General features: G+C 49.2%; 1 protein-coding gene across 1 annotated transcript; it reads right to left on the bottom strand.

Moving 5' to 3' along the window:
- Positions 1–270: 270 nt before the first annotated feature.
- SRP14 (signal recognition particle 14) lies at positions 271–11,832 on the bottom strand. Its single transcript, XM_075329928.1, has 5 exons — positions 11,725–11,832; positions 10,354–10,426; positions 1,251–1,363; positions 695–727; positions 271–610 (listed from the first exon to the last, which is right to left on the bottom strand). The coding sequence occupies exons 1-5, from the start codon at positions 11,746–11,748 to the stop codon at positions 521–523; spliced, it is 333 nt and encodes a 110-aa protein (XP_075186043.1). The 5' UTR covers positions 11,749–11,832; the 3' UTR covers positions 271–520.
- Between the last annotated feature and the right edge of the window lie 546 nt (positions 11,833–12,378).

Below are 12,378 nucleotides of genomic sequence, written 5' to 3' on the forward strand. Positions count from 1 at the left end.
AAATTCTTTTCCTTCACCAAATTTGGGGGTGCGTCTTATAAAGCGAAAGATACGGTATATAGTAAATGGAGTTGAACACCCAAGTGTTATTCACCAAGTAGTAGCTGTATAAGGTACTACAATGCAGCTTCTATAGAAATGAATATACATCTACACCTCACCTATGGAGGATATATAAGTCAGTGCTCCTGGCTGTCATCCCAGGGTCTGCTATTCAGGGGCCGAGGGTCACCGTGTTAATAGTACTCATGATAATGCAATCCTGACAAATTTGGGGTGAACTAAACTCAGTATAACTTTTAATAAAGGAAAAATGCGCGTCCTAACTGGACAATCCATACAGTGAACCTTGAGAAAAATATCTTCCAATTACAAAAAAAAAATATAAAAATAATTAGCACAAAATAAAATAGGCAGCAGCAGAGCAATGTATGCGATTGGACCCATTCCTTGCCATCGGTTCTGGCCACTGTGCTCTTCTCACTGCTCTCATTTTTATCAAATAAAGAGTCCGAGTCCGTCACTGGGTGGCATTGCTCTTCTTGGTTTTGCTCTTCTTATCCTTCTTTTTCAGTCCATCCATATTTGCACGTAGTAGATTGGAATAAGCCTGGAACCAAAGAGGGGAAATATGAAGAAACAATACAGCAGTGCATCTTTGGCCCGACAGTCCCCAATCACACGGAGCACTCACCATCTGAAACTTGTTGACTTCTTTAGAGCTGACCTGTGGAGATAGAAGACAGACGATGAGTGGATGTGAATGAGGGTTCGGTTCCACTTGCATTTTGCATGGACGAGTGCAATCATAAAACATCGGACTGCGCCATCACTCTAGTGCAAATCTTTGGGGCAGTGTTCGTCTGCGATTGATTTCTCCTGACATAACTGCCTGAGAAATGAATCACAGCATGCTGCATTTGGCAGCTATTCTTGACTCATGCACCCCCATACAAGTCTATGGGAGCGTGTGTAACATCGCACTGAACTCGCATGTCATCCGACCGCAGTGTGATGTATACAGAGACAGGCAGCGGAGGAGATGGGGAGAAAGTGCTCCCTCCCTCTTCTCCGCAGCTGTGATACAATCACAAGATTGCATCACAGTCGCATGACCCTCGGCTGATGCTCACAGCAGAGGGTCATTATCATATCACTCCCGATGCTCTCGCATCACAAGCTGTGCACAAGTGGAACCGTGGCCCTAACAAAGAGACTGGTAAAGACCCCGTCACTGCCCGGCCGCTCACCACAGTGCTGATCTTCCTTTTTCCATCGGTGGCTCTTAAAAGACATTTATTATCAGCTGGCTCAAAGCCTTCTATGTGGCCCTTCTTCGGAATCGGCTTCGTCCGCCCGTCATCTGTAAGCCGAAATGACAAAGTATACACCGTTTATTGCCACACTCCCGAAAAACAATGGTACATAATCAATGAAGAAAAAAAAGTGCTAAGTCAGACAAGGAGTTTTTTTTTTAACCCTATGGAACCATTATTAAAAAAAATTCTAGTTGTCCCAATCTGCATGGGGGTCATATTGAGCCCCTGGTACCAAAACAAGGGTTAAGATTTGCAAAAAGTTATTCTGATAGAAGCTACGGATAGGATTTCTAATTTCCCCTTGAAATGCAATTGCTCTGATTCATTACTGCCTTTGTGCCCGGTAATTGTATTTTGTACCTTTGTTTTCATTGGGGCATTTTTCAGAATCCATTTCATTAGTGCTCAGCTATGTAATTTATTTTATTTATTTTTTTTAAATACTCCCACTTTGTTGGCGGAGTTTAGCAATTGCAGATGATTTCACCTAATCAATTGGATTTTTTTTTTTTTTTTTAAAAGAAAAGTCAGAATAGTTTGTGTACATGTGGGTATTTGAGTACATTGGTGTTTTTTTTTAAAAACACATGACTTGACAAAAAAAAAAAAATAAATAAATACCTACCTCAGCATATCAGACTCACCTACCAAGCTTCAAGAGGAACCTCAAGACCCAACTCTTCCAACAAGCCTACAACCTACAATAGCCCTCAGTCCAGTACACCACTGCGCAACCAGCTCTGTCCTCACCTATTGTACCATCACCCATTCCCTGTAGACTGTGAGCCCTCGCGGGCAGGGTCCTCTCTCCTCCTGTAGACTGTGAGCCCTCGCGGGCAGATTCTTCTCTCCTCCTGTAGACTGTGAGCCCTCGCGGGCAGGGTCCTCTCTCCTCCTGTAGACTGTGAACCCTCGCGGGCAGGGTCCTCTCTCCTCCTGTAGACTGAGCCCTCGCGGGCAGATTCTTCTCTCCTCCTGTAGACTGTGAGCCCTCGCGGGCAGGGTCTTCTCTCCTCCTGTAGACTGTGAGCCCTCGCGGGCAGGGTCCTCTCTCCTCCTGTAGACTGTGAGCCCTCGCGGGCAGGGTCCTCTCTCCTCCTGTAGACTGTGAGCCCTCGCGGGCAGGGTCCTCTCTCCTCCTGTAGACTGTGAGCCCTCGCGGGCAGGGTCCTCTCTCCTCCTATACCAGTCTGTCTTGTACTGTTAATGATTGTTGTACGTATACCCTCTTTCACTTGCAAAGCGCCATGGAATAAATGGCACTATAATAATGATTTAGCGACAAATTCATTAATCCCCTGCTCCATTTTGGAGAACTTCCCATCAAAACAGCAACTAATACAGCAAGAAGAAGAAAAAAAAAAAAACCCAACAATTTTTAGGCTATGTGCGCACGTGTGCGTAATTCATGCAGTTACACTGCGCTTTGTAGCGCAGCATAACTGCATGCGTCCCCTGCACAGTCTATGGAGATGGTGCAGGGGCCGTGTGCACGTGGCGTCTTAGAGCGCAGCGCTTCGGCTGCTGCCCGAATCGCTGCGTTCTAAGAAGTGACATGTCACTTCTTCCGTGCGCTTTGCCAGCAGCCCGTGCTCTGTCTATGGGAGGAGCTGCAGGCAGAGCGCACACATAGCCTTAAGCTTATCCGACCAATCATTCAGTAATTTATAGACAGCACTCAAATGACATTCATGTGCATCCCCCCCCCCCCCAATCAATGGACTTATTAATTAGAATGGGAACATTAGATCAGTTACTCAGATTAAAAACAAATATCTTAGGCTAGGTTCACACTTCTGTTAAATTGTATCAGTCATAATCCGCGGCTCTGGGAAACAACGGAATCAGTTTAGCAGATTCCGTTGTTCCCATAGACTTGTATGAGCGGCGGATTGTGACTGCTGAAGCTGCGTTGCACCCTCTGCCCGACTGATCAGTCGTGGAACGACTGACCGCCGGGCGGAACGCAGGCTATAACGTTTTTTTGAGCAGCGCAATCCGTAGGATTTTGCTGCGCATGCGCTCTCTGGCTCCCTGCACCCGTAAGCAGGATACACATCGGGTAACCAAGCAATGCGCTTTGGTTAGTTACCCGATATTTACACTGGTTACGTGTGCAGGGAGCCAGCGCTAAGTGGTGTACGCTGGTAACCAGTGTAAATATCGGGTAACCAAGCAAAAAGTGCTTTGCTTTTAGTTACCCGATATTTACCCTGGATACATGTGCAGGGAGCCCGACACTTCACCACTTGGCTCCGCCCCCTCCAGCACTCCGCATGTGTACGTACACACACACACACACACACACACACGTCCCCAGCCCTGCAGTCCCCGCGGCACTTACGTCTTCAGCGCCATGGCCCCGCTCAGCTCCACCCCGATCTCCGACGCCCGGCGCTCCGCCCCCCGCACACAACGGAGTCCGACAATGAATTCTGTTCTTTGACATCCGTTGTAGAAACGCATCAGTCACATGCGTTAAGCAACGCATGTGTGATGCAAAACGGAAATGTGAACCTAGCCTTAGGGGTCTTTTTCCTCTTGTCCTCCCTCCATTATGGCTGCCTTCTTTTTGCAGAATTTGCTTCTGTCAGCTGATTTTTCCATCCTGAATTCTGATTGATATGGTATTTATGGAACTTTATGTATTTTCATGTATATACTAGGTGCATTATATTTTTTTGATATTTCCATCGATCAGTATTGTGGCCTTTTGCCTTTGTTTCATTTGCTTCTAGTGTGTTTTTACATGTAAAAAAAGAGAATTTTGTTACTTACCGTAAATTCTTTTTCTTATAGTTCCGACAAGGGAGACCCAAACCATGGGTGTATAGCTTCTGCCTCCGGAGGACACACAAAGTACTACACTCAAACGTGTAGCTCCTCCCTCCTAGCATATACACCCCCTGGTAGCCAGTCCTAGCCAGTTTAGTGCAAAAGCTGAAGGAGGACATCCACCCACAAGTAGAGATAGAGCAAAACCCGGAACAACCGGAGCCTCTGTCTACAACAACAGCCGGTGAAAACACACGGAACAAGAAACCTGCCAACAGGCAACAGGGAGGGTGCTGGGTCTCCCATGTCGGAACTATAAGAAAAAGAATTTACGGTAAGTAACAAAATTCTCTTTTTCTTCATCGTTCCTTATGGGAGACCCAAACCATGGGACGTTCTAAAGAAGTCCATGGGCGGGAATAAACAGAAAAACTGAGAAGTAGGCGAAACCTAACTGCACAAATGGGCGACAGCCGTCCGAAGGATGCGTCTGCCCAAGCTGACACCTGCCGAAGCAAGAGCATGCACTTGGTAGTGCTACGAAAAAGTATACAGACTAGTCCAAGTGGCAGTCTGACAGACCTGCTGAGCCGTAGCCTGGTGCCTAAAAGCCTAAGAGGCACCGACAGCTCTGGTCAAGTGTGCCTTGATCCCCGGCGGGAGAGGCACTTGAGTACACTGGTAGGTATCGGAAATGGCCGACCTAAACCAACGAGCTAGGGTCGGCTTAAATGCCGAAAGGCCCTTACGCTGACCAGCGGTCAGCACAAAAGAGAGATGCGCCGCCTAAGAACAGCGGTGCGAGACACATAGATCCGGAGCGCCGGCACCAGATCCAGAGTATTCAACGCCCTTTCAAAGCGATGAACAGGAGCCGGACAAAAGGAAGGCGGGGAAAATGCCCCGGTTAAGGTGGCAGCAACCACCTTAGGGAGAAAGTCCGGAGTCGGACGGAGAACCACCTTGACTTGATGAAGGGAGGACTCCGAAAGGAGTGCAGCCAAAACAGAGACTCTCCTGAGGGAAGTTATGGCCACTAGAAAGACCACTTGCTGTGAAAGACTAAACAAGGAAACCTCCCCAAGAGGCTCAAAGGGGGGTTTCCGGAAGCTATGAGGACCGAATTAAGGTCCCAGGGCTCCAAGGGCCGCCGGTAGGGCGGAATGATGTGAGATGCGCCCTGCATGAAGGAGCGCACCTGGGCCAGCCGGGCGATACGCCGCTGGCACAACACTGACAGAGCCGAGACCTGTCCCTTAAGGGAATTGAGGGATAGTCCTAGCTGCAGACCGGACTGCAGAAGGGACAGGAGGGACGGCAAGGCCAAAAGGCCAAAGGATACTTCCGAGCTCGAGTCATAGTGGAGATGACTTCAGGAGGGATACCAGAAGTCGTCAAGATCCAGGACTCAAGAGCCACGCCGTCAAACTGAGAGCCGTAGGCTCTGGCGGAAGGACGGATTTCGTGAGAGAAGATCTGGACAGTCCGGGAGATGCTATGGCACCTCTACGGACAGACGGAGCAGGTCAAGGTACCAAGCTTGCCTGGGTCAGTCTGGAGTAATGAGAATGACCCGACGGCCCTCCCTTCTGATCTTGCGCAGGACTCTGGGCAAGAACTAGAGGGTGAAACACGTTAGACAGACGAAGCTGGGACCAAACTCGAACCAGTGCGTCTGCCGCAAAAACCTGAGGATCGTGGAGCCACGGTTTGACGGCAGAAACAATCTGCCTCCCAGTTTCCCACGTCTAGGATGTGGGCTGTGGATATGGTGGACTAGGAGTCCTCCGTCCACTGAAGAATGCGATGAACCTCCAGCATTGCCAGGCGGCTGAGTGCCCCGCCCTGGAGGTTGATGTAGGCAAACGCTGTAGCGTTGTCTGACTGGACTCGAATGTGCCTGGCTGCCAACATATGGTGAAAGGCTTAGAGAGCTAGAAACACAGCTCTGATTTCCAGCACATTGATCCAGAGGGCTGATTCGGACAGAGTCCAAGTGCCCTGCGCTCCATGGTGGAGATATACTGCTCCCCAGCCGGATAGACTAGCATCTTGGTGAGGATCACCCGGGACGGAGCCAAAAAGGAGCGTCCCTGAGACAGAGGGGACGATGCCACCATTGAAATGAGCCCCTGGTCTGTGGCAAAGCAACCGCCCCGTGGAAGGAGGAAGTCCGCCTGTTTCAACAGCGGAAAATATCCAGGCGTAGAGGACGCAGATGGAACTGGGCAAGGGAATGCTTCCATTGACACCATCTGATCCAGCACCTGTATTAAGTGCCTGAAGGAACGACGTCGACCGCCAGCGGAGGGAGTGCTGCTTGACTAAGGGCAGATTCACAAGTGCCGACAGAGTCTCGAATTGCGTCTCTGGGTCTGTGAACTTCTGGGTCGAAGTCAGAGTGGACTTGGACCGAATGACAAACCACCCGAATTGGTGAGAGTGGCGAGAGTGAGCGAGGCACTCCGCTAACAGTCTGCACTGGATGAAAACCCAGAGTAGAAGGCTGTCCTGGACAAAAAAAAAAAAAAAAAAAAAAAAAATCCACTGCCAACCCCTAGAGGTGCAGGACCGCAATCACAGCTGCCCCGACCTTGAGAATACTCGAGGGGCTGTGGCTAACCCAAAAGGGAAGAGCCACGAATTGGACCACTCCGATTGCAAAACGTAGCCAACGCTGGTGTGAAACTGCGATTGGCACATGCAGATACGCATCTCTGATGTCGATGGATGCTAGGGAATCTCCTTGGGTCAATGATTGATCGCAGAGACTCTATGCGAAACTGCCGCACCTGAACATGCTTGAGAAGCTTGAGATCCAGGTCGGAAGGCACCGCCCTCCTCGGGTGCTAGGAATAGATTTAAGCAGAAATCTCAGAACCGTTACCAGTCGGGAACCGGTACAATTACTCCAGTGGCCTGCAAGAATGCCACGGCCTGTGAGAAGGCGGCGGCCTTGGAGCAGAGGGGAGTTGACAGAAAAAAATCTGTTTGGCGGGCTGGATAGAATTCTATCCTGTAGCCGTGGGAGATGGTATCCCGCACCCACTGATCGGAGACGTGTTAAAACCATTCGTCACCAAGTGGGAGAGCCTGCCACTGACCAAGGACGTTGCTGGCGTGGCCAGATAGTCAGGAGGAGGCTGCCTTAGTGGCAGCATGTCCTGCGGTCTTCTCGCGCGCCATTTGGGTTTACGATCCTTGGCTGAGCCAGTGGGCGAGGCCGAGGGCTTAGAGAACGATCAGATGGAGGAAAAAGAACGAAACCTCGACTGATTCCTGCCCTGGACAGGTTTCCTGGTTTAGGTTTGTGGCATGGAAGAACTCTTCCCGCCAGGAGCTTCCTTAATAATTTCATCCAGTTGTTCCCGAACAGTCTGGTCCCAGCAAAAGGGAGCCCAGCAAGGAACTTCTTTAGAAGCATCCGCCGTCCACTTCCGAAGCCACAGGAGCCTGCGGATAGCGAGAAAATTAGCCGAGGCCACCGCAGTGCGGTGAGAGCCTCCAGCATGGCGGACATGGCATAGGATGAAAAGACTGAAGTCTGGAAGCTAAGGCAACCATTTCGGGCAAAGAGTCCCTATGAGGGAATGCATCTCCTCTAGAGAAGCAGAGATGGCTTGAAAGCCGCACTGCTGCAAAAGGAGAACGAGGCCCCTGCCGCCTCCATACAGATTTGGCCAGAAGGTCAACCTGGCAGACAGCAAAACCGTAAGTGAAGAGCCATCAGCCACTGAAACAACGTCCGGGCTGAGAGTCTAAACACCGGAGGGATCACCTTTGGTGAATGAGCCCACTCCTTGACCACCGCTGGTGGAAGGGGAAAACTGTCATCAGAACCACGCTTTGGGAAGCGTTTGCCAGAGCAGACCCTGGGCTTGGTCACAGTGGCCTGAAAACTGGAGTGGTTAAGGAACACACTCCTTGTTCTCTTAGGCAAGGTAAACTGGTGTTTTGTTGCCAGAGAAGTTTGCTCCTCTGATACTGGCGGATTGAGGTCCAGTACAGAATTAATGTACAGTGGGAACCTTAGAGAGGTGCCGTCAGCCACTGATACAACTATCCGGGCTGAAATACTAGACACCAGAGGGACCACCCTTGGTGAATGAGCCCACTCCTTGACCACCATTGGTGGAAGGGGGAAACAGTCATCAGAACCACGCTTTGGGAGCGTCTGTCAGGACAGGCTCTGGGCTTGGTCACAGTGGGCTGAAAACTGGAGTGGGTACGGAACACACTCCTTGTTCTCTTAAGGTATACTGATGCCTTTCTGCCAGAGGGGGATATTCCCCTGATACAGGCGGATTGAGGTCCAGTACAAATATAATGGACGCAATCAAATCAATAGCATCTGCGTCACCTTCGGACAGATCAATGTACATTAAGTAGCGTCCGAGCCCCCAGTAAAGACATCCTCCTCGTCCAGTGAGTCAGCTCGTGAATCAGAGCTGCGGGACGGGGAAGGACAGGGGACCCTACGTCTCCATTTTAGGAGGACGGGGTCTGAAACCAGATGAAGAGGCCTCTAAGAGCTTGCTGAGCGAGCCGTAGCAGCAGAAGCGCCCTGAGAAGGGGGCTAATGCATGCTCAGCACCCCCGGAGCAGCTGGAGGGACCACTGACGAGCCTCCAGGCTGAGGGACCACTGTGTTTATGTGCTCAGTACAGGCAGTACGAGTCTACATGCAGTGCATGTTAAGAACAGCCTTGCAGCCTTGCTCTGATGTGAGACATGCTGCAGAAGTGGGGGCTCTGTGAGGGAATGCATCTCCAGAATGACCCCAGCAGAGTATAGAACAGATAAAATAAGCAGCTGCACAACTGAAGGTTGTGGCTGCTAGACCGTTTAACATACATTTCCATGCCTCCAGTCCCCCAGCCCTGGCCCCAACTTGTCACAATGTGGTATCTCTGTGCCTATGCAGACACTGAGAACGCTGAGAAAATGGCGACCGGAGCGAGGCGAGGGGGCGGGGCCTACTCTGAGAGCGGGCAAATGAGGTATACAGGGGAGGGAATCTTTCCTCAGTGAGGAGTGTCCGCTCCCTGTGCTGAACAGCCGCTGGGCGGAGCCACACCGTCCCTCTGCATGACTGACATGCAGGGGGAGTGAAACCGAAACTAGGCCTCAGGCAAAGCCGGGGCCTAGATTTAAACATGCGGCCAGCGTGCAGGCACCATCGGCGCGGTTCTCCAGTGAAAACTGGAGAACCGGCCGGAAATGTTACCCCAGACATATAATACACTCCCCCCAATAAATAAAGTACAGGGAACCCTGGAAAGACCACTTTCTGTGGTAATAACGTCTCATACTTAGCTTTTGAGACGCAGGTGCCAGGTCCCTGGGGGGGGGGGTTAAACGCTCCGTCCGACAGGATCCTGAACAGGGCTGCGGATGGAGACCGGTCTCCTGTAAAGCAGTGAGAACCGTGATGGCTCCCACTTCAAGCCAGAGCCCCAAGGGATGGCGAAGGAGCGCGGCATGTGAAGGCTGCAGCCTTGTAACATCAACCTTAACAGCACCGCCGACACAGTGGGGTGAGAAGGGACATGCCGGGAGTCCAGACTGGACCCGCTTTTCTTCCAAAACTTTGAAATCCAAAAAATCAAAAATCAGAGAATGCATGTGTGTGTGTGACCTCCTGAACACAAAGCATTGAAACTGGCTAGGACTGGCTACCAGGGGGTGTATATGCTAGGAGGGAGGAGCTACACGTTTGAGTGTAGTACTTTGTGTGTCCTCCGGAGGCAGAAGCTATACACCCATGGTTTGGGTCTCCCATAAGGAACGATGAAGAAACATTTATATACAGGGGGTGACTTGTGGCGTTTTGCCTTATTGTATGCAAACCCTTTTTGTTTGTTTGAACACCTTGGTGTGTTTTAAATGTTTTTAATAGTGTTGGAGTTGTTTTGCTAATAAAAATTGATTAACTATTTAATATTTGGTGATCCCATTTATTACACACCTTGTTTTTTTTGCATTGGAAATGTTCAGTCTGAAGCAGGAATAAATTAGACTAAGTAACAGGCTGCAACTCAGGATCACTACAAGGCAAGTCTCGCTGTGTAATCTGTAACTGAAGTCGACACCAAACTGCCGAGAGACCACTGACCGCCTGCAGCGGCCTCTAAAACTCCACCAGGAACATCGGGCGCATTACTCGGATCATCCATAGGCTCATTGTCCATCTGACCCTTATCGCCTTTCATCTGAATGTATTGGACATGTCCATTAGACAAATAGGAAATATACCTACATTTCTTTAATGTGATAAAGACACTCCCAGTTGTTCGGCATTTCTGGAACAGACGTGTGAGCTCCGTTAAAAACTAGGGAAAGAAAGTGTGATTTTTGCATTACTACTAGTAGTCAATTCCAGGTCACACAGTGTTCACTTGACATTTCATAAGTCGAGACAAGCAATTTTAATTAGCGCTGCCCTGGTTCAGGATCCAGAAGTGCTGCTCATCCATGTGACCAGTGCACATAATTGTGCCACACATCAGCAATGATTGGCTGCAGTAGTCACGAGTAGGACGACCAAAACTGTGATCAGAGACATTAGGAAGCGGGCCTCAGATATGATGGTGAAGTGTATAAGAGGATGGGGAGGGGGTGTTAAAAAAGAGGAGAGGGGGAAAAAAAAAAAAAAAAAATAAAAAAAAATGATATATATATATATATATATACACACACACACATACATACACACACACACACATATACCAAAACACAATCAAGTACACACATTGTGCATTACTGACCACAATACACAAAGTGGTTCCTTATTTGCCATTTTTGACAGATTTAACAAGAAAAATAAAAAAAAAATTAAATAAAATAATAAAATGCAATGCAGCGAGGTGCCGTGACTTTTAAAAGTGATTAAAGTGGGCACCCAAGGGAGTTAGTGAACGGGTTAAATGGTTTTGGGCCACTGATCTCACACCAGTAACATGCAGATAGTGACACCCCACATTAAAGTAAGGTCACTCCAGCCTGGACCAAACGGCTCCATCAAAGTGGACAAACCTGATGTTTTTAAGGATAAAGGGAAACAGCAGATTTTTGCTGTGTAATCTGAAGCAGCAGGCTGTAGGGGATAACACACATTATTCAGCAAAGGTCCAAGGTGTCATTTACTTGCAATGATTGTTTTAGCCGCAGGACCTTATCATTACCGGACTACATTGCCTCATGCACAGCAATCTAACAACACTCCCTGGCCTGTGATTATAGACATTGTACATAGAGAGCCTGGTGTGGGTGGGGCTAGCTTTCTCAGCTATGCTGCATTGCTAAGTCTAAAACCTATCATTCGTGGATTGTTGTAGGGGTTTGTGGCGGCCGTGTCCCCTGTAATAGCGCCCTCCGGTGCCCACTCTTGTGACAGTTTTATCAGCTGTAGCTGCTTATAGTCACATCAGGGCCCCGCACTGTATTGTATCTTATCATTGTGATTTTTCTTGTTAAACCTGTAAAAAAAATAATAAAAAAATGCTGAGTAAAAAACCAACTACAGCATATAAAAAGCGACAAACACAGTAATATGAGCGCCGACCTCGGTACTGAGCACTGACTATGCCCGTTGCCCCCGGGGCCGGTCCGTTCCCCCTCCGCCGCTTACCTGCTCACTTTCCAGCAGCACCATCTCCCTACAGAGCTGAGCTCAGCACAAGAAGCCCCGGAAACACGGCACCCGGAAACGCGGGTCATAGAGTACTAATAGTGTTTTATAGAGCGTCACATCAGCCAGTGTCCCGAGCTCTCCTAATTGTGATCAGTGACACCTAGCGGAGGGAAGTATTAAAAGCAGGCATAGTATAGTGTGGAAACATCTATGGTGTGTGAGCAGTGACACCTAGCGGAGGGAAGGATTAAAAGCAGGCATAGTATAGTGTGGAAACATCTATGGTGTGTGTGCAGTGACACCTAGTGGTGGGAGGGATTAAAAACAGTCATAGTAATGTGGATAGAGCGATGGTGTGTGTGCAGTGACACCTAGTGGTGGGAGGCATTAAAAGCAGAAATAGTATAGTGGATATAGGTAATGTATGTGTGAGCAGTGACACCTAGCGGTGGGAGGGATTAAAAGCAGTCATAGTAGTGTGGAGAGAGACATCTAGCGGTGGGAGGGAATAAAAGCAGTCATAGTAGTGTGGAAAGTGACATCTAGCGGAGGGAGGGATTAAAAGCAGTCATAGTAGTGTGGAAAGAGTGACATCTAGCGGAGGGAGGGATTAAAAGCAGTCATAGCAATGTGGATAGAGCTATGGTGTGT

Source organism: Anomaloglossus baeobatrachus, chromosome 12 (assembly GCF_048569485.1).
Source record: "Anomaloglossus baeobatrachus isolate aAnoBae1 chromosome 12, aAnoBae1.hap1, whole genome shotgun sequence".
NCBI classification, from domain to species: Eukaryota; Metazoa; Chordata; class Amphibia; order Anura; family Aromobatidae; genus Anomaloglossus; species Anomaloglossus baeobatrachus.

Bases quoted from the DNA above. Each gene is read 5' to 3' on its own strand.
- SRP14 (XM_075329928.1), bottom strand. From the start codon at position 11,748: ATGGTGCTGCTGGAAAGTGAGCAG. The intron at 10,427-11,724 runs GTAAGCGGCGGA...TTCTTTCCCTAG, and splicing joins TGCTGCTGGAAAGTGAGCAG to TTTTTAACGGAGCTCACACG. The intron at 728-1,250 runs GTGAGCGGCCGG...CTATCTCCACAG, and splicing joins AAAGGAAGATCAGCACTGTG to GTCAGCTCTAAAGAAGTCAA.